The 13,358-nt window shown below is 42.9% G+C and overlaps 1 protein-coding gene across 1 annotated transcript in view; it reads left to right on the forward strand.

Annotated features, from left to right (window-relative positions):
* The first annotated feature begins 1,641 nt into the window (after window positions 1-1,641).
* The window catches only part of CA8 (carbonic anhydrase 8), a 43,329-nt gene continuing 31,612 nt past the window's right edge, over window positions 1,642-13,358 (forward strand). The window contains exons 1-3 of the mRNA XM_035125378.2: window positions 1,642-1,950; window positions 4,382-4,573; window positions 8,621-8,745. Of these exons, the coding sequence (XP_034981269.2) occupies window positions 1,686-1,950; window positions 4,382-4,573; window positions 8,621-8,745 (582 nt within the window). The 5' untranslated portion in view covers window positions 1,642-1,685. The remainder of the gene's footprint in view (window positions 1,951-4,381; window positions 4,574-8,620; window positions 8,746-13,358) is intronic.

Raw genomic sequence — 13,358 nt, forward strand, 5'->3', positions numbered from 1 at the left:
GCTGGGCTTCTTCAGTACATCAGATTGTGTATGGCAAGCAATGTTGATCTGTTACACAATAGGTTGACTAATCAATGGCTTCGGGATAGGCCAACTACCTGCTTAGCCTGATGTGAAGAGGCCCTACAGCACTATATTTTATTTACTGTTGTTACTAGGAACTTCTCCTAAATTCCAGGGACCCAGGTGGCGCTGTGGGTGGCGCTGTGAGCCTAGGGCTTGCTGATCAGAAGGTCAGCGGTTCGAATCCCTGTGACGGGGTAAGCTCCTGTTGTTCGGTCCCAGCTCCTGCCAACCTAGCAGTTCTAAAGCATGTCAAAATGCAAGTAGATAAATAGGAACCGCTACAGGGGGGAGGTGAACGGCGTTTCCGTGTGCTGCTCTGGTTCGCCAGAAGTGGCTTTGTCATGCTGGCCACATGACCTGGAAGCTGTATGCCGGCTCCCTCGGCCAATAATGCGAGATGAGCACGCAACCCCAGAGTCGGTCACGACTGGACCTGATGGTCAGGGGTCCCTTTACCTTTACTAGGAACTTCTCCTAAATTCCCAGTTTGGTTCCAAGGCATGCACAGCCTAAGATATGGTTGTTAAGGTGTTTTCTTACAAAATTAACCTGGGAAGTCAACCTGCTCTCCACAGTGATCATTACAGGCTGGAGGTTTAGGATACCTAAGTAAAGTCCTGTCAAATTAGACATGCATATGAGTGTGGGAATTGAATTATAAGACAATGAGCATTTGTCTTGTTCATTCATCCTAATATGCTTGTAGGACCTTTACACATGTCTTCTCACTAGTCATTCATTCACCCCACACTTTTTAGTGCATTTCCCCCATCACTTTCCAAATTGCAAAAAGTCACGTTTTTCAAAAAATGAATTCGTTGCAGCAGGGTTTTAATCCGTTTTTATTACACAAACATAAACTTCAGATACGCACTTGAACCCCTCCCTCAAAACAATGAGAGTCTGGAATGCTTAGTAATAGCATTCTAGGGCATGAAAAAGAAGCAGTCTTCCTTTCTTAAAATGCGAGTGAGTCTAAATCAAGACAGATCGCTAGAGGCTCTCCAGCATACAGAATAAACTTGCTACTCTGGAGTCATGTGGTCAGTGCTTTGGTCATTGTTTCCCGGGACTTTGCAACATATCTTTCACCAGCCTTTCCACATAGCAATACTTTGTTCTTTGAACAGATGCATTCTAACATGGGACAGTTCCTGCTCAAATGTCAGCTTAGCTACAAGTCTAGACACAGCTGGGCGCATCATAGACACGTCGTCGTCACAGTTCTCCAGTGAGTTGGTTTCAAACAGGGAAGTTGTGGCCCTTCAGATGTTGTTGGCTACAATTCCCATCCTCCCTCTCCATTGGTCATGCAGGCAGGGGCTGATTTGAGCTGAACTCCAGCAAGATTTGGGTCCTCACCCCTGTTTTAGAGGCTCCCGGAGGCAAACAAATCCCTTCACCTTGTACAGCATCTATATTTCTTCGCAGCCTAATTGTTTGCCTTAGATGCCTGGATTTGATTGCTCCACCCACCCACCCATCCCTGTACTGTATTATATTTCATTAACCCATATCATACACTGACTAATATTGCCATCACATTTCAGGATTCTCTAGAAACTTATACAAAAGTGACAGGGGCCAAACAAACATCAACCAAGCTTCCTGACTCTCGTATGTGTTTGTCACATGCAGTCATAGAAGAGCTGTTCTCCAGTGAAGTCTCCAGCTCTTGCTTTGCACGCGCGCGCGCGCGCACACACACACATAGCCTGGCTGCCTGCGGAGAACAGACTTCCGCAAGGCAGCCTCCCAGAGACAGCCAGAGTGCTCAGAGGGACGGAGCTGCTGGAGAGCGCCTGGGAATGGCTGACAGCTACATTGAGGAATCGGATCTCTTTCCTGAGAAAGGGGAGACTCTGGAGTGGGGTTATGAAGAAGGTAAGGAGGTTGGGGCTTGAAGCTGTGAGCTGCTAGGTGGGCTGAGCAAGTGAAGCATTTTCATTGTGTGCCTGAGTGTGCGTGTGTGTGAGAGAGAACTTAAATATAAAGTTCCTATTTACTCTTGCCATCAATACGTTTTGGAAATACTGTTTGAAGATCAGGTGTCATTTTAGCACATCAAAAAGGTGTGTGTGTGTGTGTGTGTGTGTGTGTGTGTGTGTGTGTGCAAACTATTGGGTTAAGAAAAGCATGTTATTTAATTTTAGGTTTTAAAAAACCCCAACCAACAGAGAACACAGAAATTCTAGAACTGCTTCATCAGTAAGCCCTTCTCTTTCCAAAGGCAAAGATACAGCATTTCCACAAATAAGTTGCACATTCCCTCGCTGTGTTTGAAACTCAAACACTGTAGCTCTGACAGCGCCACTGGCTGTACACACAAAAAGCTGGATTGCTTTTGTTGCTTTTTACTGTCCAGTGAGCACAGACTGAGGGAAATCAAAGGGGATTTCTAATCTCCTCTCACATTTGATAATCCAAGCTGAATTTAATAACATGGGTGCAGAAACATTTATGGCTAGGACTCACAAATGGCAGCAATGTGTAAATGAAGCACATAGTCACAGTTGTATATGAGTTGTGGAAATGATGGTCTTGTGACAGAAGGCTAAAAAAACCAAAAATTGCTGGTGAGATGTGTTAGCCCACTAGCGGGGGATTCTAAAAGTTAGCAGCTGGGTAATACCTCTTTATTAAAGCCAACTAAACCTTTGCGAAGTAGTGAGTGAACTTTCAAGCTTACGGAGTGTGTTTGTGTGTGTGTGGGGGGGGGGGTATTACCCACAATGTTGCTTGGATATGGTGAAATGATCCAAGTCTACAGTTTCTATGATGAAGTGAAGATGTTATGAAAACTTACTGAGATTAGTTATAGGTAGGTAGCTGTGTTGGTCTGAGTCGAAACAATATAAAAAAAATCCTTCAGTAGCACCTTAAAGACCAACTAAGTTTTTATTTTGGTATGAGCTTTCGTGTATCTGATGAAGTGTGCATGCACACGAAAGCTCATACCAAAATAAAAACTTAGTTGGTCTTTAAGGTGCTACTGAAGGAATTTTTTTATTTTGTTACTGAGATTAGATTGTGTTAAGATATTGGGTGCAAGCGTAGTCTGACATTTTCTTCAATCTGAAGAAGCATTCTGGTGAACACAGATACTTGGTTATTTGCTTCATGATGTTTTATTTGAAACTGATTTTGTCTCAGCAAAGTTTCTCTTCAAAAACAGAACTGGGTTCCCATGATTTGGGCTTAACTGAATCTGATTCTGGCTGAAAAGGCATTGCTGTCCAGTTCAGATGGGTCAGTGATCATGGCAAGCATTTTACAGTGGCTTCTTGGAATATAGAAATGTTAATTTCTTTTATCACATATATTTTGTTCCCTAATGAAACTTCTTTGGCATGTCCCATGGACCAAATTAACTGTGCCCTTTCATTTAACGTGCATGTTTTAAAAAATATGAACTGCAGGATCTGGGCTGGGCTGGGGGATGATAAATATCAGGACTGCAGTTGATAGGTAGGGGAGAATAAACTGATGATAATTGCTCTTTGAAGTTTCTGTTTTCATGGCAAATGTAAATTTCCTCCTAATGCAAACAGCAGCTTTCAATGAGTGTTTTCCCATCGGGACTGCAGCAGGGTAGGAAAGGGTTAAAATCCACCTCCCTATCTTCTGTGGATCTTATTACTTTTAGCACCCTAACAGTTTTAAAATATAGCCACAGTAAGTGTAAAGATTCACTTAACAAGTAGTGGCTAGGGTGGTCTTGCAGAACCACCCTCCTAGCACTGTCATTACTGCCATTTATTTGGATGATGCGGGGAGGCAGGGGACAAGTTGTCACTGGTCATGTCAGGGCTGTGTTGGCACTGATGGAACCAATCCTGTATGCCTGCAAATTTGCCCACACAGCTCCGAACGTCACCACTGCCCTGCTCCACCAGTGACACTAGGGCCAGGAGGCCAACAACACTCCCCACTATGAGGACCGATTCTGCATTTAATGTCATATATAGTTTGGCCTTATTTTGCACTTTGGAATCTAGAACAGGCATCCCCAAACTGCGGCCCTCCAGATGTTTTGGCCTACAACTCCCATGATCCCTAGCTAACAGGACCAGTGGTCGGGGAAGATGGGAATTGTAGTCCAAAACATCTGGAGGGCCGAAGTTTGGGGATAACTGATCTAGAAGGAACAGGGTGATTTGGGCAAATCCTTTTAAGAGTTTTGAGAAACTTGCATCAGCATAAGGAAGTAGACAGAATATATTTTAGGGCTCTTCCAGCTCATGATTCGAAGAGCATACAGAAATACTTTAATATTTAATTTCAAACAAGTACCGTATGTTTTCTTTTGTCATAGGAGTTGAGTGGGGACTAGTCTTTCCTGATGCTAATGGAGAATACCAGTCTCCTATTAACCTGAATTCAAGAGAAGCAAAATTTGACCCCTTGCTGTTGGAAGTATGCTTATCACCAAACTATGTTGTGTGCCGCGACTGTGAGGTCATCAATGATGGACACTCAGTTCAGATCCTCTTAAAGTCCAAATCAGGTATGCTTTCCTATTCTTTATTGTTTGCCTTGGGATATATATGTCCAAACCATCATTGCTGTCACATTTTTAAATTATCCTATCATTATCAACAACAAAAAGCAGACAGTTTCACACACATTAGCTCAATATTCTCACAAGCACCCTGTAAGGTCGGTGTTATCCCCATATTACAGGTGTGAAGACTGAGGCTGAGAATGGCTTGCCTAAGGCCACCTAGCGAGTCTATGGCTGAAGTGAGCATTGAACAAGGGACTGACTGACATGCTTCACACTCTTAGCTACTTCAGACACAGGCTCCTGTTTCATTTCATTTTTCCCCTTCATTGTGCAAGTCATAAACCCCAGACATACCCTTCTTTTTTCTTTATTGAAAAACTCTCAGAGAAAACTCTGTGGATGCTTGTTTGTAACATAAAAATGGTCAGATACAAGTCATAAGACTGCAAAGAAGGTCCCAGAAGCGTTCAAGCAAGGAGTGCAATGCTTCAAGCATATGTGTTTTCAGTCACTTTCTGGCCACCTTCCTCTGGTTCAGATACTTAAATTAGGGAGAAATAATACTAGAATTGGCTTCTAACCAACAGAATTGTAATAATATGTAACAGTGATAGAAACTGGCTTGACAAAAATGGGCAACACTTAAGATGCCCTCTCCATATTCTTGGGTCTTCGCGTGCATGTCCCGTCACCAAATTTAAAACTGTCTCTATGTTTTTTGACTTCTGTTAAAAAGAGAATTCTCCAACTTGCCACTGTATGCTGACATACGACACCAGCAACAAGAGTTAGCAATAGGAAGAAAGCCTTTTATTTATCATATTCTTGGCAGTCTCTAAGTGCTACGAAGCAGCTGGGAGACCACAAGGAAAGTTCTCACTATGTCTCTAGCTGGCTGGTCAGCAGGAAATATTTGTCAATGGACCCTGTACCGGATGCTTGCAACTCTTAGGTTGGGAAGAACACAGGAAGGTGGCTCAGTCCTTTGGGTCTATCTAGCTCAGTATTGTCTACACTTACCAGAAGCAGTTATCCAGATTTTCAAGCAGGGGGCATTCAAGGATTGAACCCAATACCACCTGCAGGCAAAACAGATGCTCTGTCTACAGCTGAGCTATGTCCCTTGCCCACCTGCAGTCCCTACCTGCAGGCTCACAATTGAATAGACATGATACCAAGGGGAAAAGGAATGGGAGGGAAGAGGAAAACCTTGGGTGCAGCTGCTCCTTCAGTGGCCAATGGATAAAGCCAGTTCAGTCTCTCTTCCCCTTGCCAATTTTCTTCCTGAGAGGCAGAAGGTGCTGATGTTACAAGAGCCCTTTATCCAGCAGTTAAAAAGCCTTTTCCTTCCTGCTATTGCTGGTGGGGGTATTTGAGGGAGGCTCCCTTTCTGGTGGGACGCGGGTCGTGCTGTGAGTTAAACCACAGAGCCTAGGGCTAGCTGATCAGAAGGTCGGCGGTTTGAATCCCCGCGACGGGGTGAGCTCCCGTTGCTCGGTCCCAGCTCCTGCCAACCTAGCAGCTCAAAAGCACGTCAAAGTGCAAGTAGATAAATAGGTACCGCTCCGGTGGGAAGGTAAACGGCATTTCCGTGCGCTGCTCTGGTTCGCCAGAAGCGGCTTTGTCATGCTGGCCACATGACCCGGAAGCTGTACGCCGGCTCCCTTGGCCAATAACGCGAGATGAGCGCCGCAACCCCAGAGTCGGTCACGACTGGACCTAATGGTCAGGGGTCCCTTTACCTTTACCCTTTCTGGTGCTCTTCTTAGAGCCATTTAAAATATTCTGTAGAAGTGACAGGAGAGGAAGTACAATTGACTTGTGCTTCATCTGCCCGCAGTTGCAGGCCATGTCCAAATTGGAGAAAAGCATCTATCTTGTATGGGGAAATATCTTCAAATTCAGGGCAGAATGCACATCCTCTGGAATGCACATAGATCTCCCCCCAGCAATATTATCTGGAAGCATAGCAGAGCCCCCTTCTCTCTTACCTTATGTGGAAAATGTCTGAAGTGGTATTTCAATATCAGGAAGAGGGCTTTAAAAATCACTAACGTTTTCACTGCTGCTAGTATCTCATGGGAAAAAACTAACATTTCAGACACATTCCCCACTGAAAATGTCCTTAATGCACCTCTAGAACTGATCATTCATGTATATATCTACTTTTTCAGCAGAGAGCAAACCATGAATAGATAACATGGGTAGAGTTAACTTTTAATAGCAAAAGAGATGTGCTATATAGTTAAAGGTGGAAATGTGCATATTCTGTCTAGATATTCTATGCATGTTCTGGAGGAGTAGCCTTATTACAATGGAATAGATGAAGAGCTTTATAGCACCTAAAAGACTATCTGATTTGCTGCAACAAAAGTAAGCCAGTATTCAGCAGTTCCTGCTGTAATAAAAGAGTTAGTGCTATAGAACTTCCTTTAGCAATTTGGAACTTTGCAATTTGGAGTTTTCAAAGTGAGAAAGAACTATGAAGAGGAAGCTGACTGTCGGCCTTAAAGGCAGCACTTTTATATACAGGATCCAAGACAGTCTCGTGACTCTGCCAGTTTCCGTAACCAGGGGAACACAGGATCACTAATTGCTCATGTAATGGCTTTTCTATAGCCCATCCTCTGAGTCCCAGCTCTGAATCTACCGAAGCTGTCCTAGAAGAAGTGCTTCTAACATGGGACTCATAAAATACCCATTAGAGTTGAGAGAAGTTCTTCATAGCCCTATCCCTACTGAGTCTACATGCGTGTGACAAAATAATGTCTTTTGAAAAGTCAGTCTTGGGAGATCTTCCTTACTTTCTCTGCTCTGAAAGTACTGAATCAACTCTGCAGACCATCGTGATTACTTTTCCGTTATCATCCATTCGTATCCCTTCCTTCTGCATATCTCATTACAATCTGTGTCAGTCAAACCTGGGTCACTTTGCTGCTTTCATGTAGACCTGTAAAAAAAACCACAGTGTTCTTGGCAATATTCCAAATATATAATGCTGTGACTTGCAGATCCAGGCCATATGACTGTAGATCATTCACCCAGTGTTCTAGTTCTTGTAGAAATTATATGCAGATATATATTTTGATTTTCTTCTTCTGGGCTCTGACTTTTGGATATCCTGGGTTTGTGAAAGATTAGCAAGTTTATACTTTTTAAAAAGCTAGGCCATAGAATAATAGACAGTTTATTTCATGCATAAGATGATATTGCTGATGATTCAAGCTTATCTTAAAGCTATCTAACTCTGTCAGTTAGGACAAGCTTGTAAGTTTGTCAGCTGTTATGGGCCCAATTCTGATGAGCATGGACCCATGCTCAGAGGGACCCTGCCAGACCATAGCTGCCAAGTCTCCTGTTTTCCCCGGGAAACCCCTGTTTTTAAAGCCATTTCCTGCTGTCATCCTGAATGGCGAAATATCCCGTAATTCCCCCAGATTTCTTCCGGTGCTGCTGTGCCCATGTCTGGGCACCGGAAATCGGGCAGCGCCGGCACCGGAAATTGGACATGCATAGAAGCGACTTCTGGTGCCGATGCTGCTGATCCCATATTTTTCTAACCAGGACTTGGCAGCTATGTATAGACACGTTTTCTCCAGACATGCTGGATGGGGAAAACAGGGTTCCATTCATCTCTTTAATGCATACAGGTGCTGTGCCTGCACTTTGACTAGACTGGGCCCATATATGACTAAAATGGTTAAGAATTTGTTTCCCCCCCAAGTTCAGCTTCCTCACAACAAACGTAAGTTACATAGTATACACAGAACCCCATCAGCTAGTAAAGAGGCAGGCCTGATGTATGGATATGTGCACATTCATGCCTAGAAGGAATAAACACAGACCAGCATTTATCCTCATGAAAACTGCTCATCAAATTAAGAACGCAACAAGAAGTGTGCAGCCACAGAGCAAAGTTTGTCGCATGTGACCTCTCTCTCATTCTCACTACGGTAAATGCAAGAACTGTTGTTCTGTTGGCTGAGAAAATCTTCAGAAAATGGCAGGCTATGAATGTCACCTGCTATTATTTGTGTTCTTTTGCAGCGTTAGCTGGAGGACCCTTGCCTCGGGGGCATGAATTTGAACTGCACAATGTCCGGTTTCATTGGGGGAGAGAAAATCAGCGGGGCTCTGAACACACTGTTAATTTCAAAGCTTTCCCTATGGAGGTAAGAGTGGTCTTGCCCTTACCGAGCCTTACTCTTTTCCTGTGAATTCGAAAACAATGTCTAAAAACCTGTTGGCTTGATTTCAACCAGGCAGCTTATTGATTTATAGTCACATTTAAAGGCTGTCATTTTAAGTATGCATTGGGAACTTATAATTAACATGTATAGCATTGTGCCTCTGGTGCAAATTCTACTGCATGATTAATAGGTCATAAAGTTAACCTTCAGAACTATTAACTTCTGCATTAATAATATTCTAACAACTTCTGCTAAACTTAGCATTTCCTTGACTACTAGCTGGAACATGGGCAGAGGCACACCTGGCTTCCTTTTTTTAAATTGACAAATAAATGTAAAGCAAGCCAAAATCATCAATGGATTTGTTCGTAAACAGCTTTCACTACTTAAAAGCAAGGTATTGAATGGTACTGATCCACAGTGGGTTTCCAGATTTTAGTGAAATGCAACTTTTAAAAACAGGTATAGGGTTACTGCAGTGAGCCATGTGCGGTAGTCTCCAACTCCATGTGTGCATTATTATGGTGCTAGTTGGCGATAGTCAAGTGTTTCCTCATGCTATGCAGTTAATCTTTTTATATTATAAAAGCTCTTTCAGTGCATATTTGTTTGGCTTTAAATATTTTCATGCTATTTATCTTAATCCCCTTAGAAGCTTGAAAACAAATTTCCTTGCCATTTTAATTCTTTGTGGGATTTGTTTCGAAGCACTGAGCTGCTACGATAAAGGCTTGTTTTTAAGTACTATGCCAAAAGGATTTTGGGCCCACTTCAGACATTAGCTCTGCTCTGTCACTAAAAGGGAAACATTAAAACAGTTGAAAATCTGCACAAAACCCTGGGCAGTTAATTGAGAAAATTAAAAGTGGGAAGGGCCAGTTCTGTTCCTTTACGTCAGGAATTTCATTGTCCATTTGTTCTGAAATTGAGCATAAATCACAGTGCAGAGGTCTATTCAGGTGTAAATCCCATTGAGGTCTAGGTAAGTGTGCCTACTCAAAAGGAAGTCTTATTGAATTCAGTGGTGCTTACTTCCAGGTATGTGGAGTTAAGATCACATCCTTGATGTGTGAGCTCCCTATTTACAAACATGCATTTTAGGGGGAAATGTTTCTACTGGAACTAAGGAAGTTAAGAAGAAATTGAATCTTTGTATGATTGTTGTGCAACAATCTGAAAGCACAAGGCACGCATTCTCTTACAGAGTCAAGTTCAGAAATGTTTTGTCTGCTCTCTGTGTGGGTGGGGAAGTCCCACCCCTTACCTGGCCAACTCCCCTGGCAACGCCCCCCCCACCAGGATTGGTTGCCTGTCTGAGGTTGGACAGGAACCTCCAGGTATCCAGTCTGGGGGGGGGGCATGTCAGGCAATACTGTTAGGAGCCGTGTAGGATCAGGGGTGCTGCACGCGTCCACGCAAAGTATGCCCCACATTTGATGTGGGGAGTGGTCATGTCTAAAATACTTTTTTTGTTTGCCTTCGAAACCTGGAATATATTTTAAAGATTGACAATGAATAATCTGGATAACGTTTTAAGAAGAAAGCTAATCATGTGGTACAAAAAGAGATTTAGTTAAATCTGTGAACAGCTTTAAGACGGGAACCACAGGCTTTAGCTACTGAATGATGTGAGATATCTAAATCTACTGAAGCCAATGGAGCAAATGACAAAAGATTCTAGCTTTGCATATTCACTTGCTTTTTCATTCTAGTTTCTGCCAGAAAGCTGCAGAATACCAAAAAATATATCTGTATAGAAACATTGAGAAGAATGTTATTATTATTTTTTCCAAAACTTGGAGGAGCTCAATACTGCCAAGTTCCATGTTATTTTTCATTTTTTAAATGAGAATAAAACAACATCCTGTATCTTTAAGTGAAACAATGCAATTTCATTCCTCCTGCATATCTGGGAAACTGGTACTCAAGGTTAGGACTTTTTGGTTCATGGTTTAACAGATTAGCTAACTAGAGGTTTCCAGTATGACCTCTGGAAACTGACATGCTCAAAATTAATTATTGCGTTGTCTATTGACCAAATCTCCTTATGCAATTCAGAAGTTGTTCTTGGATGTCTTTGTTGACGTTCAGTAAAATCTTCACAAAAATGCTCTGGACAGCTGCAGCCAGGCATGGTAGACCAGGGGTAGGCTGAAGGTAGATTGGGATCTCCTGGTAGACCTCTGGATGACTTGCAGTAGATAGTCAAGGGTATCTGCCTTCCAGTTGCTTACTCATAGCCACAACTAAAAAAGCTCAGCCCCCCCCCCAATTAGCATGCTGAGAAAGAACGCTTTGCTCCACCATGGTCCCAGTCAAAACTGGAACCCCCAGTGCCTGCTAGTTGCTCCAGGAGGAACACTTCCATCCAATGAAAGCTTTCTCCCTGGAAAAATAGCAAAAGCTTGGTGGCCAAATTCAGATTAGAACTGGGTGGGGGGGCCAAGGGTTAATGCTCATTTCCTCCCCAGGCCATTGCCCATTTCCCATCTCGCCCTCCACCCCCTGCTGAAAGGCATTTTAAACATCACTAACGTAAGGGCTCATGACACAATTAATACCCCATCTTGTTTGACCCTTAGAGCAGGCATATAGAACAGCGCAGCAGCAGATGTTTCACAGTCTTACGTTCACTGTTGTTAAATGCATTCAGTGTTTTCCTAGTAGCCGATTGTAGAGAATGGTAGACTTTGTATGCTTTACAAAATTGAAGTCTTATCCTTAACCTTCTGTCACAGAATGAAAAGTAAGTGTGTGTGTGTGTGTGTGTGTGAAGCAGTTGATACCACCTTTAAATAAAAGAAGAGGCATGAGAGCGTAGCAGTTATTTTATTATCTGTTGATAAGGTCTTCAGAATATTGGGTTTGTTTGATCAGGTTTTATTTGATGCAAGTGGTACATTCACAGGGCCTGAGATGGACTTTGGTTTCAGGTAATTGAGTAATGAGGGTACTGAATAGTGCAGCTGCTAATTAACTAAGACATATTAACGACACATATTACTTGCAGATAGAACACTTAACAACTTGGCACTGCACTGCTGTCAGGGGCTGACCTGGGGCATGTTCAAAAACTGATCTCCTTTCCTGGGAAACGTTGCAGGAAAAGCTAGGGTGGCCTCAAAAGCTAAGTCATCATCCAAAGAAGAGGATAAGGAGTACACAGATATGTACAACATGCGTATATATATATGCTAATTTATATGCATTGATGCTAATTTAAAATACTTCAAATAATATTTTAAATAGCAATACAATAGCATAGTGAAAAAGGCCATGAATTAGGGATCCATCTGCACTATACATTTAAAGCAGTATCATACCACTCAAAGCAGCATCGAACCCTATGGAAGTAAGTAGATCACAGAAGAGCTGGAAGTGAAAAGACGTATCATTTTAAGGCACCAGGTTCTCCATATCTTCCAGAGCTATTTCTTTGCATAGATATAGACAGATGCTGCAAACTTATAGAGGCACACAGAACAAACAACAGAGCCTTCTAACTGCTCCTACTGGCCTACGGGTACTTTTTGAAAGAATAACATTAGAATTTCGATCGGAAGGGGTGTGTCTTTCTTTCGATCTGTTCTGCACATGAATTTAAGATGAGAGAGTGAGAGTGATGCAATTTAAATCTAACACAACAATATTGCTACAGCTAGCCTGCTGAAATAGTACAGGGAACTACAGAGCAGAGATTTATGGTGGTACCCTCCCTGCCCCTCTTTCCCCTCTTCTCAACTTTTTGTGGCACTTTGGATTTCTAAGCAAAACCAGAATAAAAGGGTTTGTGTGTAGGGATTAAAAGGGGTTTGTGGATGAATGAGTCATCTATCCTTCCTTCCTCCAAGTCAGGGCAGTAGGGCAACGGGGATATGTGAATGCAGCTAGTGAAGTGTGCAGACTGGCATGAAAGCACAACCTCTCTGGGCTGCACATTCAAAGAGGAAGCCTTCGGTGGTTGGCTGCCCTTCCAGAGGGACTGATTGTTACGAGTAGGCTGCGTATCCTATCGCCATGCTCAGTGTTATTCCTCTTACATTAGCCGAAGCAGCAATGGGTCTGAAGATAAAGAAAGCAGTGGTGTGTAGCTTCTCATAAGAAGCCACACAGCTTCTGATTGCCTTCCAGAAGTGGATAAGGTGACATGAGACGTTTCATGCTTTGCTGAAAATTAACAGTGTGCTACAAAAGTAGCCGGAACAGATCTATCCCAGGGTGCTTTATTCATTAGACCATGCTGCCTAAGTCAAAAGCATGGTCTCTAATCTCATATTCATGAGAAATATAATTCCCTCCTGCCACATAGTATGCTAGGCTGAAAATGTCTTTCCAGCATTACATGGCAGTCGCATCAGGTGTGTGCTGTACAAATGAAGCTAATCCACCCTCAGGAAATGGGAACTGAGGAAAGGAAACAGATCTTAGGTAGTGCCAAAGACCTGAGGCTCTGGAAACCTGTTCCCTGACAGGGTGTCTAGCCTGGACTAGCATAAAACAGTTTACCATATTAAATCTCTGCCCTTAGAATCATAGAGTTGGAAGAGACCACAAGGGCCATCTGGTCCAACCCCCTGCCAAGCAGGAAACACCAT

This window comes from Zootoca vivipara, chromosome 8 (assembly GCF_963506605.1).
Source record: "Zootoca vivipara chromosome 8, rZooViv1.1, whole genome shotgun sequence".
NCBI classification, from domain to species: domain Eukaryota; kingdom Metazoa; phylum Chordata; class Lepidosauria; order Squamata; family Lacertidae; genus Zootoca; species Zootoca vivipara.